Source organism: Nymphaea colorata, chromosome 11, assembly GCF_008831285.2.
Source record: "Nymphaea colorata isolate Beijing-Zhang1983 chromosome 11, ASM883128v2, whole genome shotgun sequence".
Classification (NCBI taxonomy): domain Eukaryota; kingdom Viridiplantae; phylum Streptophyta; class Magnoliopsida; order Nymphaeales; family Nymphaeaceae; genus Nymphaea; species Nymphaea colorata.
Window position 1 is genome coordinate 6,216,629 of NC_045148.1, and position 23,320 is coordinate 6,239,948.

Consider the following 23,320-nt stretch of genomic DNA (forward strand, 5'->3'; position numbering starts at 1 on the left):
ACCCAAGTGTGTTCAAGTACCCACTTTGGGTACGGTTAAGGCGACACGTGTACATGGATCTTAGTGAAGTACCCATGTGACTTAGTGGACAGTAGAAGTAAACTATGTTGATGCTGATCAGATCATCTCAGCAGCCGGCAAAAAAAGATGGCCATTGATCGTGGAGAAGAGGGTGAGAGAACATTAGATCTGCCATTTATAATCAAACAGAAACTTTCTATCGTAAAAAGATAAGCTCGTATTGAATTTAAAATGATAGGTATATGAAATCCCATCAGAGTGAAAACATAGTGAAAAATCAAAAAAGACAACACGCTGCTATGCAGAACCAAAATGATATGTACATCAAAATGAATATAACATACAAAGCATACAAAGGGCAGCAGAACCAAAAAATTCAAAATACTCCCACTATACTGACTTCAGGTCTCGTGAAACCTGCCCCTGCCACCTGTGCCAAATCAGAGCTTAGGATGGTGACCTGGAACTTTTAGAGCTCAAGGTCATGAAAAGAAAAATAAGAAAAGGGGGTAGCGTCCTACCTTGACAGAAGAAACTTTCCTAGTGGGCTTAAATTTGTTTTGTCTGAAAGATCAGACATCTTCCTGTCCTCTGATTTCAATTGTTCGTTTTTCGCAATGCTCTCTGGTTCCGTAATGCTCTTTGAAAACATGCTAGCTGCCAATTCTTGGAGACCCTTTATAGAGGAGTCCTCTGACCTGTTGAGTGAACATGAAAAATAAAATAAAGTAGTTCATCTACAAACTTAAGCAACAGAAACAAATCCAAATGCCACAAAAGTATCTCCAAGGCAAGGAAAAAAGCAGAATACCTTCTGAGCTGTTGAAGCAACTTGCAGACAAGAACTTCACATGAACCAGGAATATGGTGTTCAAGATATGTTAGTGAATCAGATACAGCACATGCAATAGATCCTGCTGATTCTTCACCAGCAGCCTGCAGACATAAAGCAAGATGATCTTGTAATTTCTACTAGATTTAGACAGCCACTAACTACAATTGTCAGCATACTTGCAAAACTAGACAGCTTAGACCCAAAACAACATGCAACACTAAAATTTTTCCAGTAACAAGCTACACTTTGGTAACTGTTTCTTAAGAGAACAAAGAGTGTATCCCACGTATCAGTCCTGTAACCAGTCCCTTACAAATGTAAGCACTCTGTTTCTGGGCTTGTTCATGGTGGAAGACTCAGTCCCCGAGAATATTCCAGAAAAAAACTACACTGGCCTTAAAGGGAGAGAAAGATGAGTAGTTGAAATCTGATCAGGTTACGAACCCAATGCTTAACAAACCAGATAACCTCTGTATGTATAATTGTTTTGAGATGAACACCGCTGCTTCTTCCTCATCTCCATTCTCCTTAGCTACATAGACATTTGGTTTCTTGCTAACCCTCTAGTGCTATAGGGTAAGCAGGTTTAGCACCTAAATCTAGCTTCATTTTTCCTTTTTCTTTTCCATTTTATGAGCCAGACCACTACCTAATATCAATTCCTTCTCTTTTCTCAATCATATGGGCCAGATCTGAATCTTAGATAAGTGTATCTAAACCAAACTGGCCATGTGCCATTCTACCCTCCCTTCTAAGCATGAAAAAGAAAGATACTCATTTCTTTACTTATGTAATCAGACACAAATCAAAAAGAAACTTTGAGAATGCTGAATAATAGAAGACACGAGATAAACAACATATAAAGAGAAGCACTATCTCTCTCTCTCTCTCTCTCTCTCTCTCTCTCTTTATCAAATCCTTTTCACGATTTGAAGCATTTGCGCCATTTTTAATTCTTGAATCATTTCGATGATTTTAAGCACTTGCATACTTGAATAGATTTTATCTCAGAGCTTCACCAGGTAAGCTGACCATGAATCGTTTTGATGAATTGAAGTGTTTTTTAAAAACTTAGCCAAGTCAACTTGGTTGACTTGGCTGACTTGGTGATTTGGTCCCCAACCTGGAATTGACAGCCAAGTCACAGGTTAGATTCAATTACGAGACTTGTATCGAACCACAATACGATGTAAATTGATTCAAAGTTCTCTACCAGATCTGCCTGAAGAGATTAAAATCACATTGCTCATGGGATATGTCCAACCCATTAATTTAATTATATTCACTTGCATGCATGATCACATATTACTGTGATTAATGAGATTGTTAATCGCATGGTTGTTGCACTAAATTCATCTTTGCTTCATCCTTCTTACTCATTATATAGCATTATCCTCACAAAGGATAGCAACTGGTACTTTCCAAGAGTTTACATATCTTAAAGCAGTCCCGTTTCAGCCTACAGCCCTACATCGGCCTCTATATTATTAAAATTAAGTAAACATTAATCAAGTGTTAAGTTGTTCCTTCAGGGCCAATATGTGAGGATTGCTTTATCGCCCAATCAGTTCCTCTATGACAATATTTGTACCTTGAGTGAGCATGCCGAGGAGTATTTCACCATATTGTCCAACAACAGAGACAAAGCCCCACCCTTCCCCTTTCCCCAAAGGGTACTAAGTTTTGTTTTCGGTCCCTTGGAGTGATGCCCACACTATGCTTCGACTTGCATATTGGTGCCCAACCCCCTGCCCTCCTTTTTTTTCCATCAAAAGTTGACGTCAGCTTAAAACAAAGACTACCACCTACCAACCCATCCCCTATTCATTGCGTCAACCCCCTTGGAGATTGACTTGGCTAAGTTTTTAAAAAACCAGCAATTGATAGCCAAGTCACAGGTTGGTTTATCTGAGCCATCCAAGCATATATTGTGAGTGTGCATTACATAAATACGCTAATTGCTGTAAATGACATTAATTGTCCATGTATGCATGTATGTCTGTATGTATGTAAGTACTGTAGTAAATATATTACCAACACAGCATTTTAAATATACATATACATTATTATGTCACATATATTATCTCAATATCACAATGAATTAAAACACTATTTATACTTTATGCAAAAGGGAAGTTGCCAAAACCAGGCTGAGTCACCGAGACCCAGAAAGTCAAGAGTCAAAATCACTCCAAATAGAGTTTCGAATCATTCATCATTCTGAATCCATGAACCATTTGATAATTTGAAGCATTTGCATCATTTTGCCTAATCTGTATCCTTTCCACAGCACTGGAAGATCCTTAAGTAAATTTTGTTTTTGGAGCTCGGATAGATAATCAGGTTTTGCTTTAAGTCCCAAAACCCTAAACAGATTATATCAGCTTTGGGGCTCAACAGTGTAGATCCTTGTCCACATGTAAATACTTGAATCTTGGCTGCTATCAAGAGCTGGGTGCCCTCTGGATTAAAGATCTAACTAGATCTGGATCAACAATGAGAATTTGCTAGATAGAAATTTATTTCCAAACCTTAGCATCAGAAGATCATTGTCTACACCTTAAATATACTTCATATTCAAACATTTAATCTCTCAGATACAAAGCTTCCAACATACACCTTTGATCTCCTTGACTGTGGATCTATTTTGGCTCCTTGATTCATAATGCAGCTTGGTCACCTGCTTGGATTTCGAATAAGTTGTACTTAATAGGATTGTGACCTCAGTTATAGTGTCGAGAGATCTTTATGAAATCTGTTCTGGGTCCATTAAATGGGCAACATACTATTGCATTTGGGATCCCATATCTCAACGTCTGTGATAAATGAACAAGACCAACTCAAAGAATGAGTGAAAGAAGGCACAAAGCTTCCTACTACAGCAACTTTCTCTCCAATAAAGGAGAATCCGTGCAAACACGAGGAAATAAATAAATTAATTCAACTACAGTGAGTTTGAGAAAACCATTAGTGGGGTCCAAAAGGAAATGAACATCAGCAAGTATTTTCTGACCCATAGAGGAGAGAATGTATGATTCCAAGCTTACCTCTTTCAAAGCAGGAATTAGCAACGAAGACAGTGCTGGTGATGAAACTACTGGAAGAGGCATTTTCTTCACATTTTCATCACTTGATCGACGCAATTGAAGTTCTGATTTAGGTGCATCCAAGCTTTCAAGAGAACTTCTGCATAAGAAGTTTTTTTATTTAGGGGAACATCATAATCAAATTAGAAAAATCAAGAGTAATGTTGACAACAGAATAGAGAAGAATAGCAGTGGAACCTAGTGGAATTTGGCCTTGGTGCCCAGCCTCCTAGTTTTGTTTCTTGAGCATCAGCATTGAGCTTTCCCCGTCCCAATCTGTCCCGAGCATTTCCCCTTCTCCCTGCTTGCAGTGCCGCTTTAGCCTTAATGATGCCATCCAGCATAAGATCAGGAACCACTTTCAAGAATTCCATAACTGAATAACATGAACTGAAGGGAGAAGACAGTGCCCACCTCTGCAAGATTTGTGGCACTATCCTCCATTGATGCATTTGATGTTTTCTCTTGAATGCCTAATCTGGACTTAGGAGTTCTAGATGAAGATTCCATCTCATCATGCTGAACACGGATGACAATTGTGCCACTTCCAATATCATCATCCAGCATATTCTGGCTGTTTTGCTGCAGAATTGGTAGTCAAAAATGCATAATTGAAGACTACAACATTGTCACATATTTAGTAGTCAAAAGGGCAAGGCAGGCCTATGCAGTGGACCTTCAAAAAGAATGGTGGTGCCTAGGTGGGACGACAACAGTAAATGAAGGGAAAAAAGAGGAAAAAGGAAGAAAAGAACAAGAAAAAAAAGGGGGGGAAAAGAAGGAGAAGGGAAAAGGAAGAGGCAAAAAAAAAATTCTCTGACATTTTTTGACTTGGACTGGCCTAGCCTAGTGAAAAAGGTGAATCTAAGGTCACATATCCACTCCATTCAGAAGCAAATAGACCATACCACAGACATGGGACTATTGAATGATGATGGAGATTTTGTTCTTGGAGTCCGAACTATCATTGTGCCAGAGCTGCTCACTGACAATTTGTCCTGCAAGTGTTTGTTTTGTGTTTCATCATCAGGAAAATAAATGATTGACAAGCATATATATGTATGTATGTATGTGTGTGTGTATATATATATATATATATATATATATATATATATATATATATATAGAGAGAGAGAGAGAGAGAGAGAGAGGGCCTACATCCTCTAGAGAGAAGTCTTCTCTTTCAGCGTCAGTGTAACTTTTTGAATCCCCCTCCTGAGAAGTGTTAGACAATGGCTCTTGTACACTACTGCCAGATGGGGAAGGCCACAAACCATCTTTCTCTGAATGTTTTCTTGGAAGACCATGGCCATATGTTGTTTCTGACTTTTTATCTCGTGGTGCAGCAGCCTGAGGTGGCTTTACAGCACTACGAATAGTTCCTGTACCCTGGTTACTGCCCATGCTGAAATCCCAACCATCATCTTTGGGAATCTTTCCAGGGCTAAAACAAATAATAGTAGCCATTGAAAATCAGCTTCCAGATACAATGGAACATGTAGAGCAAATATTCACAGCATTTTAAGGCACCTGGCTCGTGCGGCATCTTCATCTCTTACACCTTTCGGTATCCGGACCGTACTAGCATCTTCAACTTTATAGTCATTCATCTGAGATCCAATACCCTCTTTAACCAGGATTTTTGGACGTTCCCTGACAAAAAAATATTCAATATAAGCATCTAGAGAACAAGTTGAACAACAACTTTTGAATTCTACAAGCTAAATAGTGCACCTAATTCTTTCCAACAGTTTTGGACTTTTCCTTGCATTTCGGATAAATCGATGCTTCAGAAGTTCTTTCGCACTAGGCCTCTGTAATAGAAAACAAAAACTGTCAACAAATCAAGTGAAGCATATGGAACTGGCTTTCGTTCTACATCACATGGATATCCAATCTGATCAATCTGAAAATTGCAAGTCACGGACCTCATAAAATGTAAACTGTATAACAAGAAGCTCAAATGAAATCAACAGATATACAACTACCTGCTTAGTCATGTATACAACAAGTATGTACTTTCGCTATCTTTTCATGTTCATATGCTTCGAAAATAATTATTTCAAAATCATGAAGGCGATGTTTGATTGCACTCGAAGATTTTCCTTTTTGACAAAACTTTTGCCTACGCTTGTAGGCCTCACTTATTTTGCCAAAACATAGTAAAAGATTATAATAGGCAATTCTTTTGCCAAGGAGATCCTTCATTAGGCAAATGATTTTTACCAGTTAAGGGAGGAAAGAAGTTTTGTCCCCAAAACTTTGGGCTCATGCTCTACCTTTACTTTTGGGAGTCCTCACATTCTGTAAGCCAATGGAACATAGTTATCTAATGTCATCAGCATCCTAGTGGGACCATTGGCATAGTCACCAACACCATAGTAGTATCCATTTTTGTTTTTTATATGCATGCTATGTCACCTGGGTGCGGGTAAGGTACGGGTACGGCGGTACGGGTTCGGACACGGCAATTTTAAAAATTGTGGGTACGCAAGTACGACAAATTTTATATTCTCAAAAAATGATAAAATTAAAAAAAATAATAATAGTTCACACTTATAATCTCATAAGAAAGTCTCAAACAAAACATTGTTTATCATAAGAACACTATTATTATCATCATTCTAGTCGATGCCCAACTCGTCCTCCTCTTCTTCCACATTAGAAGATGTTGATGGAATAGAAGGTTCTTCGAATCTTGAATTAACACTTAACAACTTCAAGTTCATTGTCTTCTTCTAAGTTAAAGTCCTCAACATTCACATCCCAATTTTTAGGCTTGCGCCTAAGCTTGGCTGATCAGCACTCGGCAGCAACAGTTGGTTTGATGAAGATTGAAGATAATCTTCAATACCCGACAGATAGCCAGCACAACAACAAATAAATGGCAGGCAAGGCAACAGATAGGCAGCCAAAATAGCCAGCAATAGATGAACATTAGACACGTAAAATCAAACAAATATGAAAAAATGGAAAGATCGACGGTTTTACCGTTCAATCTTCAAACAAAAACATCCCCAAATCAAAAAAACAAATACCCCCAAATCAACAAAATGAAACCCTAAGTTGTATACTTGGCTGCCACCGGTCACCACCAGACATCATTGTCGCCGCCACTCATCGCTGCTGTAGACAAGGGTTGAAGAAAACGCAGGTAAGTCGAGCTCTCCTGCAGAGCTCGACTTTTGCTTCATAAGTAAAACCAAACGATTTTTATGGTTTGGATCGGGTCTGACCCAGACTCAATCCAACCCGTACCCCATAGCTTAGTTGTACCCGCTTCCGCATACCACGTACGGGAGTGGGTGCATGGGGCAATTCCACGTACCCGTGTCACATAGTACGCATGTTTTGTGCTCTTCTTTACTTGTTCCTCACAAGAAAATACAAGCTTAGTGCTCATGCTCATGGAATTTCTCCATTTCCTTTTTCCTTTTTTGTATGAAGTTAGTTGCCAACATTGGAAGTTGGACATAAGCAGTCAAGGCACCAAGACAGGAAAAAAATAAATAAAGAAAATTGTAGAGAAACAACCTGTTACACATTAACATATATAGATAAGCAGATAAACAGACACAAATACACCTACATGCACACGTATACAAATACACCACCACCCACACAATTATATATATATCGCGATTTTTTCATTTTTTTCTTATTTCACTGTTTCCCAGAAAAGAATACTGATATTTGTGACAATGATATATATAATATATATATATAACAAAAATAACAGAAACATATGCATTTGAAGTGCAGCACAAAGGGTAATGACCATCAATTATTAACAGTTGCCCTCATAATGCACTCTCTGCACATCCCACTTAGGTGTGGCAGCCAATTTGCAGCACCCATGTGAGCCTACCGACTAGGATGATTTGGTTGGCAACACAGGTCATGATCTTGGATTTGCTGTGTTTATGTCTGTTCTATTCATGTTTTCTCTTGCAAAATGTTGTTTAATACAAAATTTCTGGTGCAGTCAAACAGCTCCAGTGGAATATATTGTCTAGAAATTAGAAATAATAACAATATAAAACAAAGATCACTCATTCTAATTGCGCTAACTGAATCCATAGATGCGTAGAGTCGCACATCTTTAGTCTACACAGTAAAATAGGTGAAGCACTCTCTGGGTGCCAAATTCTTAAATGCCTAATCAGCTCTTTGGGAAATGTCCTGTTTCATCTATACTAGATATTATAAGGGGAATAGATCTTTGTTTCGGAACCACAAAATTGAACACATAAATTGAGCTTCCCATGTCCTTGACTCTTAAGATCCAATTTTTCATATACATTACATATCATATCATACACATTTTAACTACAGAGAAGCCTGATATCTACGTCTCGTGGGTGCATGTGCACTTGTGCAGATACAGATAAAAGTCCAAATATGAGTGTAAATCAATCTCAACAAATTTGAGTATGCTTTATGCATGCATACACATGCATGAATCCAAATGTGAGATATGTTTACAACTTGAAACACAAGTCAAAGTCTAATCTAATGTGTATACCAGTCATAGAAAACCCATCATCTTCGAAAAAGACCAACAAAAACGTTAAAAAACAAAAAACACTCATCTTTTTTTGCTGAAAAAGAATTCCAAAATGAATTATTTGCATTCTTACCGTATTTTTTACTCGTTATTTTTACGTTATTTTTGCTTTAAAGTTTAAAAATGTTAACTTATTTACCTTTGTTTCTATCATTGCTAAAACAACATCATTTTTATCATTTTATTAAGTTATTTCTTTATGTTTTCTTGTTAGTTTTCTCATTTATTTTATTTTTCCTAATTTTCAGGACTCTTTCTTTTTAAAAAAATTGTCTAATTTTTCCCAAGATTTTCAGCTTCACCGAAAAATACCCACGACAAACATCACTGGTTAAACCCCATTAACTATACTGTATACTACTGACTACATATTTGGTTGACTGCACTTGTAATAGATGACAGTTAATGTTAGCAAGTCGATGTAAGTACCAGCACGGTACCACCTTCAACAGTCTACATTACATAAGACTGATATTATACATATTACATACTTGGAAATATTTTTGGGGATATATAATCCCATATCAGGTGCATCTAGAGATACACCTATGTATCTTAATAATATAGAATTAGACAGGTTGTTGATTTGGCTGATTCTGTGCATGAAAGAGGCAGGTTCAATGATTTCCTTGCATACCATGCTCTCTCCACCATCAGAAGTAAAATCAAAATGTCTTTTTTTTTATCATTAATGAGTAAAAGTGTAAGACATAAACATTAAAACTCATATTTTGCTTTATATTTGTCTACATAACACAGACTAGACCAGTAGAGTTTAATTTTTAATGCCTTGGTTAACTATGTCATATATATTTTCTATTTTCTGTTTTATGCAGATAAAAGTTATTTGATATGTGATATTGTAGCTCTATCTAAAGCTTTTTCTTTAATTTTTTTTTAAACAAATAGTTCGAACTTCGAAGATTCTTTTAAAACTTTTTCAGCTTTCGTACTTAATGCTACAACTAGTTTCTTATTTTAAAATTTGGATCCAACCAATACAGATTATACATTTTCCAGATCTCACGTCAACACCATTCAAACTACCAGAAGTAGACTTGCAGCTTCTATAGTAAGCATTTGAAGGCTGCTCTGGAATTGGAAAAGAGTTTCAGTGATGAGTAAAAATTGTTGAATAGTGCAATTACTTGGTCAGTTTGCACACTTTTCTCAAAGTTGTTCAGACAGCAACCTGAACAACACCTTATCAATAACAAGCAAAAGGATGGTCAAGCTGTTGTCATAAACGTGTGTTGCCTTACAGAGAAAATAGACCAGACTCCTTTTTTAGCCTCAGCAATGCATCTTCACATTGATTTTGGCATTAATTCACATATCGTTCTAGATGCACTGCTTCCATGGTTCATGGAAGATATTCCAAAGTAAACAGCAATAGTAAGTACCATGAATGAATTATTCAACAAGTTATGACTGGACTCCCAAAGTCAACTGTGAACAAGCAACTAAATGAGCACGTTATTAGTTGTTACTAACCTCGGCTGGGACCTTTTTCAAGCACAAGGAGACAAACTCTTTCATCGGCCTTGAGAAGTGCTCATCCAGCTGCACATTCCCAAAAGAAGAAATTCACAAATAATAAATAATAGCACAAGCACATTTCTGTACAAATAATAAATAATAACACAAGCACATCTCTGTACAAATAATGAACATAAGCTAGCCTAAGAAAAGACACCTGAGGTGGATTTTCTCTAGGTATCATAAAAAGAACCCTCATTGGATGAAGGTCTGCCAAAGGAGGCTCTCCTCTGGCCATCTCTATTGCAGTTATTCCCAAGGACCATATATCTGCCTGAAGTACATCAAATATTAATTTAGTTAATATTCACAAAAAAAATGAACTTGAACAATAAGCAAGCAAAGGCACCTAAAATATTCAACTTACCTTCTCATTGTAACCCTCTGAATTTTGAATAACCTCTGGAGCCATCCAAAAGGGTGTTCCAACAAAAGTCTGCACAGCATTCAATGTGAAGACAAACTTAAGCAACTGAATGCAAAAAGTGATTATATTGAAACAATGACTATATGACCATCTGTAGCAGGCTCAAAGATAAATGATTACCAAATGTAAGACAAACCTGTCATATATTATATTTATTAATTAAATTGCCATAAAGTATAATAGGAAATATATGTTATGTGTGTGTCTATATATATATATATATATATATATATATATATATATATATATATGGAAATCAAACAACCCTAATACTCAAGAAAAACAGTTCATACAAAAGGGTGAAATTTTCACTGATCCGTCCCAAAACTTTTATATCTAGCTTAAAAGAATATTGCCTAAAACTGAAATAAACATGCATGGGCAGGTCAAGTTGCATGAAGAACAAAAAAACATTCACTTGTATGAAGGAATAAACAAGTAAAAAATAAAAATTATATCTTTGAATCAATGCCTAACGAAGTATAAACAGAGTGACAAATATCATTGTTGCATTTTTATCAGCAAAGTTTTTTCTCAGATACTAATCAGAAAGTTTGTTTTTCTCAAGGAAAGGTTAATAATAATAAGTTATACATATTACGAGATTTTTGAGTTATATATATTGATTTTCTTACAAGCGCATTGATAAAAATTCAAAATATTGTTAAAAATGTGATATTCTCATTTTGGTATTTATTTCAAAATATCACAACTTTTCACTTTTTTCTTATTTTTAAAGCCTCAAAAAAAGAGGCAGCAATATTTGTTACAAAGGTAGGAAAAAAATAACCGAAAAGCTCCAATGAACTCAAAATGCTTTTTATTATCTTAGATGTCAAGACCAAGATAATATTTTGTGTTCAAAATTCAAGACCTTTCAGAAAATAAGACAAGTCCAGACCAGTAGGAATATCATTTGTGAGTTTGATTGACAATGCACTACAGGCTTCAGTGATTGATGGTGCACATATATGTTCACAAACACATCTTGAATGTTGTAGTAAACCTTCATTCTAATGTTTAAAATAAAATAAAATAAAAAAACAGTCTGTTCATTTTTAAATCATGAAGACAAATAAAGTGAAGACAAAAGGTAACTTAACAGTTAGAAGAATTGAGAATGAACTGTACGGAAATGGAGATAACAAACCAATAACGCCTATATTAGCATGTGACCATATATTTACTATTTAAATTGTCTTTTCAAAGCAGTTACACACCTTAACAGCATCACTTTTGCAGCATAGCTTTTACTGTTCTGTGTAATTTCAAAAGGGTGTTCATTTTCCTTTGTGTTAAAATTACATCCTCTTGGTAACAATATGGTCTTGCATACCCACAGTAGAGATTGCTTGCATTAGACTTAACAAAATGCATTTCACTTATGCATAATATTGATTCTCTGAAGGGCATTAATGGAAAAGGCAGGTGGTAAATAAAAAGAAAAATAATAACCCATCAGAAAGAAAAGTATATGACCTTTCTCCTAGAAACTGTACGTGTTAACTGAGCAGAAACACCAAAGTCAGCAACCTGTCAAAGTTAGGAAGACAAAGTTTTATTACCTAAAGGATAATGAATAAAGCAAGATGCATTATTAAAAAGCCAGTGAAGTTATTCAATCATTAGCAGCACCTTCACATCTCCATTCTCTGTCAGCAAGATGTTTGCAGCTGTAAATTGCAGTTCACACCATTAAAATTGTACCTTCAATAGTTAAACAATCAAAAACTACTAAAAGAGAAAGTAGCACACTCAAGTACAGAAAATAGAGCAACCTTTGATATCCCTATGAATCTTCCCTTCATTGTGAAGATACTCGATAGCATGTAGCAGATCGCGTAAAATGCATGCTATAGACATTTCATCCAATGGAGGGCCTGTTTGGAGCTGTAAGAACACAATTTCAGCAATGAAAAACTATGAAGTGCCTTGTCCAATGAATACAAGGGTATTAAAGGATGGACAACCATTAAAAGAATAAGAAGGAGAAGCTGGTGGTATGGGCTAGAGCTCTAGAGGAACTCAACATGAAAGGACCAGATATCTCATATGCAATTAACCTTGATCAGCAAAATCATGTGGAGCATATGTGGTTACACAATCATGTTCTTTCATGGATTCCCCCAGTGCAACTCCATAGATGCTCCAACAGAACTTTATTATTTGTAAAGGCTAGCACAAATATTACAAAAATGACCTACCAAAAAAAAAAAACATGAAAGACTATCATCTATGCCATGTAGACAGTCCTATAAGGGTAATGCACCAGTGTCAACATGGATGGGCATGGGCATGAACATGGGCACATCTAGATACACAGCCCCTGGAAATGGTCAAAGCAGTGTGCAGTCAACTCAATCATATCTTCTTTCTGATACAGGGATTCAATGAAATTTGATCATATAGCTGCATTCCTGCACCCAAGCCTTTTAAAATTAAACTGCACTCATACCTTCAACAACACCCTTATTCACCTGCACCCACACCCATGTGACATAGCCAATCATTGGTTACACTGACACAGCAGAAACCTTAACAGCAAAGAAAGTTGGTTTGATGATGGAACATGTTTGAACATTCATCTCACAGATAAGCAGGACCAAAAGCTTAACTAGGTCGGCCAATCACACAGAAATTGAGCACGAGAACACCATTTTCAAGATCATATATTTATAAAAATAACAAGTATTTGGGAACATAGTACATCATTCCCCTATTTAGTGCAAGTTTAGAAGCTTTGACAGTAGCACTATCACCAAAATGATATGTTTTATGACAAGCACAACCGCTCCAATTGGTTAAAGTTTAACAAATAGACAGGTTGCTGGAAGCCTGGAACTAAAATTGACAGACATTTTACTACAGAAACGTCAAGGTTGGGGCATAATTTTCTCATGAGCAAGTAGTACATGACGTGCTTGAGGGAGTCCCTTAAAGCCTGAAGGAATTCATCCAGTTTTCATATAGTAACTTATTTGGATGTGTTTCTGTCTTTCAAGTTAGACTTTTATCATGTGCACTCTTGTAAATATTAATTTTTAAAAGAACGACTTCGTTAGCAAACTGGTGTGCAGCAATGAGGTACTCTCAGACTCTGTATTTTTGTGGGGGGAGGGCAGAGGGACCGAGAGAGAGATGCAGAGAGTAATTACTTGCTGGGAAAAAAAGACTTCATCAACTACATCACTTTAAATAAACAATGAAAGCTAAATGTGAAATTTTATACTGAAATAAAAAAGATAATTGCTCTTTTGCTGCAAAGTAGATCCTAAAATTGATTATAAAGAATCACAAGTTATCTTAATTTAAATAACGTACCAGGTCTGACACAGAGCCACCAGCCATGTACTCCATAACTATCCATAGTTTTGTTTGATGAAGGTATGAACCATAGTAATCAGTAATATAAGGTGAACGACATTGTGATAGAACTGATATCTCCTGCCAAAGGAAACTGATACAAATAAATCACAACCCAACATTGGATATATAAGCATAAGAGTGTCCATTGTCCAAGCATTTACCTTTTGTATGTCGTCGATTTCATCCTCTCTGCATAATATAGAGGAAATTGAAATGTTAGAAGCAACCAAAGTACAAATTCCCAAACAGAAGGTTTTTTGCTCCAACAGCATATGATTAGCTATATCATACACTGCTAAGCTTAAAGAGTAGTAACTTTTCATCCTCTCTATAGCTGTAATTTTCTTGCTCATCTCTAGATGTCCACATATGGATTCAATCTTCATAGGACAGGTAAAGTATTGGAGGCAGAAGAACAGGCCATATTTTCATTTATTGAGACAACCTAGTAAAAAAATTTCCTTGAGATATGTTTGACCTTTTTTCCTTTTATAATGCAAAAGATTGACAATTGAAAGAAATCTAATTACTTTAGGTTTGATTAGGTTACTGATTTGTCATATTACAACTTTTGGTGGCTAGTGTCACATACCCAGGAACATTTTTTAATTTTTCATCATGTATGGAGTTTTTCTTCTAAAAGTATATTAAGTAAGCCGATGCACAAATAGGCTACTGTTTGAAAGAGGCAAGGAAGACGTTCTACATGTGACTTCCTATTTGCGAAAAGTAAAATTTGAGAGCCTCTGATCAGCACATATATGCTACTCTAGCATGAGAATTTGATAGCGTTCATTAACTTCATTCATGAACATAAAATAGACACCTTGAAGCAATTTTAACATGCAAGAAATCATACGATGGTGTTTGTCTTATCTTATGTAGTTAAAATTACTAAGTTGGACAAATCCAGAAACCAGATAAGGCCTAACCACTACATAGGCAGCAGAACTAGTCAATCCAGTCGCTGAAAAGGGGGAAAAAAAAAAGAGAGAAAAAATGGGAAAAAACGGTGGTTTGAAACTCCACCTCATCCCCCCCCCCCCCAACTACCCCGCGAAAACCCAAACACAAAATAAAAGAAAGGGGGAGGGAGGTGGGGTGACTCAAACAACATATTAAGAGAGAAAGTTCCTTAAAACAAACTCCTTACAATTACAAATAAGTATCCCAACTTAGGTGCCCATGAGGCACCTAGGCCACTTTTGACTACATTTCTTGTCTAGTCATCTTTATAGCTGTTTGTCAGAAGTTTGTCACAATGAACTGAACTCAAGGTAATTATTCTGAAACTAACTTTATACATAACCATACAAATGCAAGAGGATTTAAAACAATAGAAAAATCAGCTATGAAAAAACTCACGCTTCTTCCAAATCGATAACCTTAATGGCAACCTCTTTATTTAACTCCTTGTCAAATCTGCAATAAACAGCCCATTCATCAACTTGAGCTCTTACATGAACCCATCACATTATTGCATCAAGATGAAGATAAGAAAACAAAGAAGAGCAGCAAGGTAACTAAAATAAAATCTGCAGAGAAAGAACACAAATATCTGCATAAGATAAGCAACAGATGGGCCTTTGGCATTAATCATTAGCATAATGACTGTGTTTGTGTGTTAGATATAATCCAAGTTGTGCTTGTTTGATTCTGGCTTCCATTCTATCAGAAAACAAGCCCAAACAGCAGATCTGACCAACCATCCCCATTGAAAGCATTTATTTGATAACCCGTACTTAATCTACGGCCAACCAGAGCAAGCACATGAACAAAAACTGCATCAGAAACGGAAGTAAAAGAAAGGAAATTGAATCACAATATCAGGCTTTTGTCATGTGATTTTTGTTTTTCAGAAGAGATAAAGTAATGTAAATGACCTATTCGACCTTTTATTTTTTCATATATACCATAATAGGTCAAAATTAATCAATTAAAAGCAAATCTTATCTCTTAAATTATTAGACCAAGTGATCAGTCACATATGGTGCTTACGCTTCTGCACCCTTTATTCAGTACAACCATCATTGTAATTTTTGTTTGAATTATTAGGATGCATGGTTGCCCCGTTCCTTGTCAATGATGTTAAGTACTTAAGCTTGAAAATGTGAAGCAAGACACCTCAGAAGAAAGGTAAATCTTCGACACACTGAAATGCCCTAATGCACCATTGGAATGAAGAAGTTTGCACCTCACACTGACAAGCCCATATTTCACTATAAGGTGTGCATCACATGACCTGCCATTTCATTTTAAAAGCCAAAATTTAAAAGCTTTGTTGGGATGTGGTTTCCAATGTCCTGTATGTTGGTGAATTGTCAAACCTTATCTTAACATGATAACCTATGTTACACAGGTACCGCTCAAATGGTGCAATACCTGTGTCAGTTGGGTACAACACTGGTATGGATACCGGTATGTCACTCAATGTGACCCAGACACAGGTCAGTACGGTATACTTGTGGTCGCATCCAACCATTGTCAGAGTCAGTCAAACTTGACCGAGTCCTTTTTTCACCCAAAATTTATGGTTTTTTATATGTTACCATGTCTATACATGGTAAAATGAGGAGCCCTCAATCGAGTGAGGCTCCGGGTGACCGGTGTTGCTGCAACCGACTTCTCTCACAGTCTATAAATTTTGAATCATGAATGCGTTGTTTTCTTTTCTTTTCTTTTTTGAATTCATATTTTTTTGTTATATATACATATATATATATAGGAAAATTGAATGGTGACTCTGGCTTTTCAGAGTCACCTAGCCATCTAGCCACAGTCATCCGATCCAACATGATGGATGGTTAAGAGAAAAACACAGAGAAAACAAATGGACATTTTCATCTTCTAGCATTAGTTTACTGTCACACCTCTTTCTCCTTGTTTTTCTCTCAACCATCTATCCTCTTCAGTTGAACGGCCCCAGTCAGATGGCTAGGCAACTCCGGATAGCCAAAGTCATCATCCTCTCTCTCTCTCTCTCTCTCTATATATATATATATATATATATATATTGATGCTGCTATCTTGAAATTATGTATTTCACATGTTACAAGTCATTTCTTTTGACAATAAATTTGCATCTCAAAGTAAAGTGCTTCATAGTGCTTAGGTTGTTTGTTTATGTGACATTCTCAAGTTATGTTGGGCAATGTTATATATACAATACTTTACGATAAGTAACGTAACAATTGGCCCAAACATTAGGTTACACCCTTATAACATTACAGCAGTGTAACAACCTATATTGCGCTGTACTATATGATATAGAAATGGCAGAAAAATGGGGGGAACCTGAAACTCTTTTTTGCGTTTTGAGTTGTAAGACCGCTTTCATGCTTGACTTGTAGACACTCTTAGGAGTGTTTGTCAGTATGAAGAAAATACAATTGGGAGCTAGAATTGCACGTGGGAGATTGATTTCTGGATGAAAAAGGAAGGGTTTCCTCCTCCTTATCCATGATAACCTATTTCTACCATGAAAGATACAAAATCTTCATATTTGCCATAGACTTCCATTGTTTTCAAAGATATGGTTTCAAATTACCCAGCATGGCAATGGTACAGCCAAATGAAAGAAGAAAATTGGCTGCAACTGGCTGTAACTATTTTGAAAAAGAATTTGCCACATTAATCTCTTAGTTAAATCACCATTTAACCAGGACATGTAAAATTGTGGTTCCAAGCAAAGGTATAGGTCTGGCAGAAGTTGTACAATACCAATGTATATAAACAAATTGATGCCCTAAAAGCCCAAAAATCAGAAAAGAAGATATGGAAGATGCAGAAATGGGCTGCGGTGAGCCCTGGGAGCTGGGAAGTGAAGAATGAGGATGAGATTGAGCTATGTAACATAGACGTGGGGTGTGGGTTCAACATTTTTCAAGAAAACATGAGTGCTGGTGAATTTTATATATATATATATATATATATATACATGTATATATATATATGAAACAAAATTCTATCAGTTGTTCAGTTGGGGAAAAAAAAAAGGAAATTGTCAGTTGCCACACCCAAGCCACTGCCATACTCATTATCCAAGCTGGGTCGACTAGGGTGTGGCAACCTTTTTGGAGAGTGTCAGATTTAGATATTGAGTTTCCTCCTTTTGATCCTACTGATGCTATATAAGGTCAGATGTATTGAGAGCAAAACGAAAAGGGGTAATGTATGCAGGTGGCGGTTCTAGCAGAAAGAGAAAAGTTGGACCAAAGCAGTAGGCCTCATGGTAGAAAAACTAATGACAAGTTGAACGGTTTTGCCTCAATCCGAAGTTCTTTTTCCTTCTCATGCTGCTCTAAGGTTCTCAACCTAATGTTTCAGACAGCTATGATTACCAAAAAATTGTCAGTTGCCACACCCAAGCCACTGCCATACTCATTATCCAAGCTGGGTCGACTAGGGTGTGGCAACCTTTTTGGAGAGTGTCAGATTTAGATATTGAGTTTCCTCCTTTTGATCCTACTGATGCTATATAAGGTCAGATGTATTGAGAGCAAAACGAAAAGGGGTAATGTATGCAGGTGGCGGTTCTAGCAGAAAGAGAAAAGTTGGACCAAAGCAGTAGGCCTCATGGTAGAAAAACTAATGACAAGTTGAACGGTTTTGCCTCAATCCGAAGTTCTTTTTCCTTCTCATGCTGCTCTAAGGTTCTCAACCTAATGTTTCAGACAGCTATGATTACCAAAAAATTGGTAGAACAGGCAAATAATATAGTTGAGAGATGTTTTTATGATACATGCATTTCAATTTCCATTTGATGTGGAAAACTCAGTTTATTTTCAACATATAGCAGATGCAATTACTTCTATAATCCCTGGTTAAACAATGTTCTTTTATCATCAGTTGAGAAAGAATTTGATGCAAATTTAAAGAGGAAAAAATATATTGTCACGAATTGTGATAAAGGATGTGGTGTCAACTGTCATGGCAGATGGATGGACAGGCATGAGGACAAGAATATTGATAAATTTTCTTGTATATTATCCCAAGTGTATTATATTTTTGAAATCTATTAACCTATTAGATAATCTAAAGACTATTGAATTTTTCTTTCATATTTTTTATAATCTTGTGAAAGAAATAAGACATGAAAACACTGCGCAGCTTATTACAGGATAATGCAACAAATTATAGAGATGCAGGTGTAGCTACAAATACCGCAAGATTTTCGAAAGTATCACGACATTAACGAAAAATGAAAACACGAAAAACACAGGAAGCTATCGCGATATTTTGACAAAATCGCTAAAAATCAATTGATCAAGATTTTAAAGCAATTTTATCACAATTTTTCTGTTTACTTTTTATTTCATTTTCTGTTTTTTTTTTCAACTTTTGTTTAATTGTTTTATTTTCTCTTCTCTTAAGTATTTAACATGACCTATTAAATGCAATACAATACTTATTAGTTTTTTGTTTCTTGTATTTTTACGGAACCATTTGGATTTTTTATTTTTCAAAAAAAACTCAGAGATTTCCCAAGAAAAACAACTTTGCTGAAAAATACCCGAAAAGAATCTTGCCGATAAAAACCTGAGAATGATATTTGTGGCCGTGAATGCAGGTAGATTATTGGCTTCAAAGTGTGAGTCGTTCTTTTGGACTCCATATACTACTCATTACATCAATGTTAGGTTTCAAGATCATTGCAAGACGGATGAGATGGAACTAACTATTGAATAAAATCAAGACATTACAAAAATACATTTATAATCTATGTTCACGTATTGAGCGATGAGAAAATGAACACATAGAAGTGAATTAATCCACCATGCACAAACTAATATTTTGACAACACAAAGTATAGTGAGACAAAGAAATGCTTTGAGGGAGATGTTCTCAAGTGATGATTGGGTTGTGTATCCACGTGTTCATAAGATAAGGTTGAGGTAAGCCATGGACATTGCATTCAAAATCAATTTAGGAAATCATGTGCCAAGTTATTGAAAATCAATTAAAACATAAAAATTCATTGACAGTGAGGAGAGGTCTGATGGGGCACATTTATTCATAGCCATGGAAAAAGCGGAGAGGAGGAAGATTATCAAGGAAAACCTCAACCAAAAAAGTTGTATATGCCTATATAGACTGGGCAATTTCATCATGCCTCCGATGCAGCAGCATGTTTCTCAAATCCCGCAAAATATTTAGAAACACTTAAAATGGATAGACAAGTGAATAAGGGTTTTTTAGACTACAAAGGCATTAGTCATTAAGCCTAACATAGAAGACATCATTGACTGTGAGATGGAAGTATATGATACTTGTCAAAGTGACATCGGAGGATGTGTAATCATTTGGAACAGAACAACAATGTGTCCAAGTATTACACACAAAAGTCCAATTGATTATTCATAATTATAATTTAATTATTTTATTTATTATGTCATAGTGTTCCTTTGTGTTTAGGTATGTGATTCGGACCTTAAAAGTTCTACGACTAAAATCTTCAATTAGACGTGTAGTGCAAACGGATGTAGATGAATTAGAGTATTTTCCAATAAATCCGCAAGAATAAAAGAAATAGACCAGAATATGGAAGGTTGAATGACCTTGGTTATATTTGACATATTTTGTGATTAGGACAATTGTAGTAAGCTAATATAGACTTGTTTTTTAAGTTGACTCATTAGTATACACTTGTTTTATAATATATATACTAATTAATTTTCTCTTATTTACTTAAGCAATTAGAAAAAACTTCAACAAGAAAGCACTACGTGCAATTAATCCTATCAGCTTGGACCACTCTGTATACAAGATTCATGGGTTGGAGAACCACCAACCACTATATTTCAGGAGGAGATCTTAAGTGGTTCAACTTCAAAGGAGCACAGGACATTGATGATGAGAAGCCTATATACTTAACGAAGGATGTCGACTTCTAAGGAGATGAAGCAAAGAAAAATGAGAATGAAGACAATGAATAATTGTATTTTTATGTGTTATTTCCATTGAAGAAATTTAGATTGTAATGTGTAAAATTTTAAGCTTACTTTTTGATGTCTTATGACACCATGTGATATTAAATTGATAAACGTTCATTGATATCCATGTGAAATATTTTTTATAAAAACACATTTTTCTTTATTTCCTATTTTTTATATTGTTCTCTTTCAATTTTTTAACATCATAAAATATATATTTACAATTCTTTTTTGTTACATTATGTTCCATAACTAACTATCAGCCCGACCAATACACAATACATTAAGGACTCTACAACATTGCTCGTGGGTAAGGAGCACACATATTTAATTCATGTAGTTTTTCAGTTATTAGTTTTTTATCATATTATTACTATTTAATCATGAAGCTTACACTTTAATTGTTTAACACCTTAAGGCTTATGCCTTGTTTTTTGAGTGTTACAATGCTTCAGCTTCAGACGTGTCCCTAGCAACATTTTTATCCAAGATAAAAATAGCCACAATTTTGTGCATAAGGAATCATTATCTAGGCCTTTTTCTCCTTCCTTTAACAACACACCTTGGACTTTTAGTTATCAGCAAAAAGGTAAACAAAAAGACAACTTGGAAACTGGAGTCTCTAGGAAGAAACATTGCCCACCCACATGGTCTTTCTTCTTATTTTGGATCGTCTAGTTTTGCAGATTCAGGGAAAGGTTTTCTGTTACATGATCAATCAATTTCAATTTCTCATGATGCACGTAGACGCCATTGTTATTCAGAAGAATACAGAATCACCAGACTTGCGTTTGCCCTGCAATTAGTTTCGGTAGCGGTCATGACCTAAGGATTGGGGATTAAAATACCCAACTAATCATAACAACATGCTTAAGAATAGATTATGGGCTCCAACTTCTAAGCTCTAAAAACAGGGCCTACGTTCCATATCTCGCAAAACAGAGTTATTAGATCGCAGAATGGTCAATACAGAATGCCCATTTCCATTGCAAAGAAAAAAATCACACTCCCAGATGTTGCTATAGATGAATAGCCCACAATGTAATCTGAACGGTCCACTGTCCCAAACCTAATCAACGCATAATTTTGAAAGACACAAACTTTGTTACTACTTGGTACCAGCAATGTGTTCAAAAGCCCACCCTAAAACTCCAATTAATTGCATGGCCGCGATCATCGGTCGATGTCGAAAGCACAATTAGAAATCTAAAAAATTCAAGTTGCAGCAATCACCAGTCATTTCAACAAAGAGAAACATCTTGAACCAGCAACCAATCTACTGAGAGTCACGAAAAAAGTAGATCAGGAACATACCCCTTGAATACATCCCCAAAGGATCCTCTGCCAATTAGCTCCAAAGAACTAAAGCGGGCTTCAACGTCACTAGGTATGGTCGCCAGGTCTGCCATTTTACCAGATATGACTTCCCGTGCTTCAAACTCTGCGAACTTCTCCTAGGAGTGCAACGTCGAGATCTTTAGGAAAGACCCCTCTGATCCATGCACTAGAGAAAACCGACACCGGGCATCGCTTATTTTCGATAAAAACAGATCGAGCAGATGCTTCTTCGGAGACGATTACAAGTTAAGAATCACAAGAGCCCTGAAAATGTAAAAGGATGCTTTGGATGTAGAGAGAGAGAGAGAGGGAGAGTACCTGAGACGTGCAGTGCTGTTCATAACTTGGAGCGACCCTAATCAATATCTCTCCCCGGTTAGTTCTCGGAGAGATGGACCGGATTTTAGAACTTGGAGCCAACCCTGTCCTCTCTAGAGAGAGGAAGGGGGTTAGGTTAAAGAGGTAGACTTTCTGTTCCACTGGCGCTCTCATGTGATGTTAGATCTCGAGATCTTGGATGCACTTTTTGTTAGAAAGTTGACAAAAAAATTATCAGAACATAAGTTTATGCCTTAAAAACCAATAAGGATCTCAATCTATGATTCTTAAGCCTGTTAAAAATAAATACACCTAAGTGAGTTCATCTTAAGTCAAATCATCCAATCTTAAATGCAAAGTTATCAAACGCCCTTTTAATTTTTCTCTCTTATACCTTTTCGAGTCAGATCATGTTAGATCCGAATCTAACAACGTTATCACTTTGGAGCATATCAGCCCATCGAAATGCGTCCAAGAGCGTGTTTGATGGAGTCCACGTGCCAAAACTAATGCAGGATTTTTTTCTTCAATTCATGGGGTGGCAGGTTCAGAATCTTATCGTGCACTCTTTATCTATTGTTTGATTGACATGTAGTGGACGCCAGCAGTGAGCAGAGAGCTGCCGTGGGAAGTGGGACGCCAGCGGATGAGCAGCCATTTGCAAGTAAATTCAAGGAGAAATATAAGGTCGTTTACACTGTTATTTCCTCAAGCTGCCTAATTATAGAACATTAAAACTATTGTTTATTTATCTCTTCAATTTCAAGGTATATTAAGACTGACAGTTTTTAGAAAATGAAGCAGATTCATAAAACATTTGTTATAATGTCAGGAGGCAGGTTTATAGTATAGTAAAGGGTGGAGCTAGAAATTTTTTTATGAGGAGGGCCG

At 36.2% G+C, this 23,320-nt stretch overlaps 1 protein-coding gene across 3 annotated transcripts; it reads right to left on the reverse strand.

Moving 5' to 3' along the window:
• Positions 1-214: 214 nt before the first annotated feature.
• On the reverse strand, positions 215-22,589 carry LOC116264894 (uncharacterized). Of its 3 annotated transcripts, none has more exons than XM_050080650.1 (21): positions 22,430-22,589; positions 22,088-22,277; positions 15,207-15,263; positions 14,003-14,030; positions 13,797-13,919; positions 12,254-12,365; positions 12,111-12,148; positions 11,955-12,008; positions 10,416-10,484; positions 10,206-10,322; positions 10,004-10,072; positions 5,677-5,756; positions 5,473-5,595; positions 5,101-5,386; positions 4,851-4,940; positions 4,357-4,524; positions 4,141-4,265; positions 3,904-4,042; positions 833-957; positions 543-719; positions 215-451 (listed from the first exon to the last, which is right to left on the reverse strand). In XM_050080650.1, the coding sequence occupies exons 2-21, from the start codon at positions 22,180-22,182 to the stop codon at positions 412-414; spliced, it is 2,115 nt and encodes a 704-aa protein (XP_049936607.1). In that variant the 5' UTR covers positions 22,183-22,277; positions 22,430-22,589; the 3' UTR covers positions 215-411. The 3 variants fall into 3 exon arrangements, with proteins under 3 accessions (XP_049936607.1, XP_031501206.1, XP_049936608.1); XM_031645346.2 differs by having other exon boundaries at positions 22,088-22,338; positions 22,430-22,579; XM_050080651.1 differs by lacking the exon at positions 22,430-22,589 and having other exon boundaries at positions 3,904-4,039; positions 22,088-22,423.
• Between the last annotated feature and the right edge of the window lie 731 nt (positions 22,590-23,320).

Excerpts from the sequence above, each read along its gene's own strand:
- LOC116264894 (XM_050080650.1), bottom strand. The coding sequence starts at position 22,182 with ATGGCAGACCTGGCGACCATACCTAGTGACGTTGAAGCCCGCTTTAGT. Across the intron at positions 10,485-11,954 it reads GTACAGTTTCTAGGAGAAAG|ACTTTTGTTGGAACACCCTT; the intron begins GTCATATACTTT and ends AATGCTGTGCAG. Across the intron at positions 5,757-10,003 it reads TGAAAAAGGTCCCAGCCGAG|AGGCCTAGTGCGAAAGAACT; the intron begins GTTAGTAACAAC and ends TTTCTATTACAG.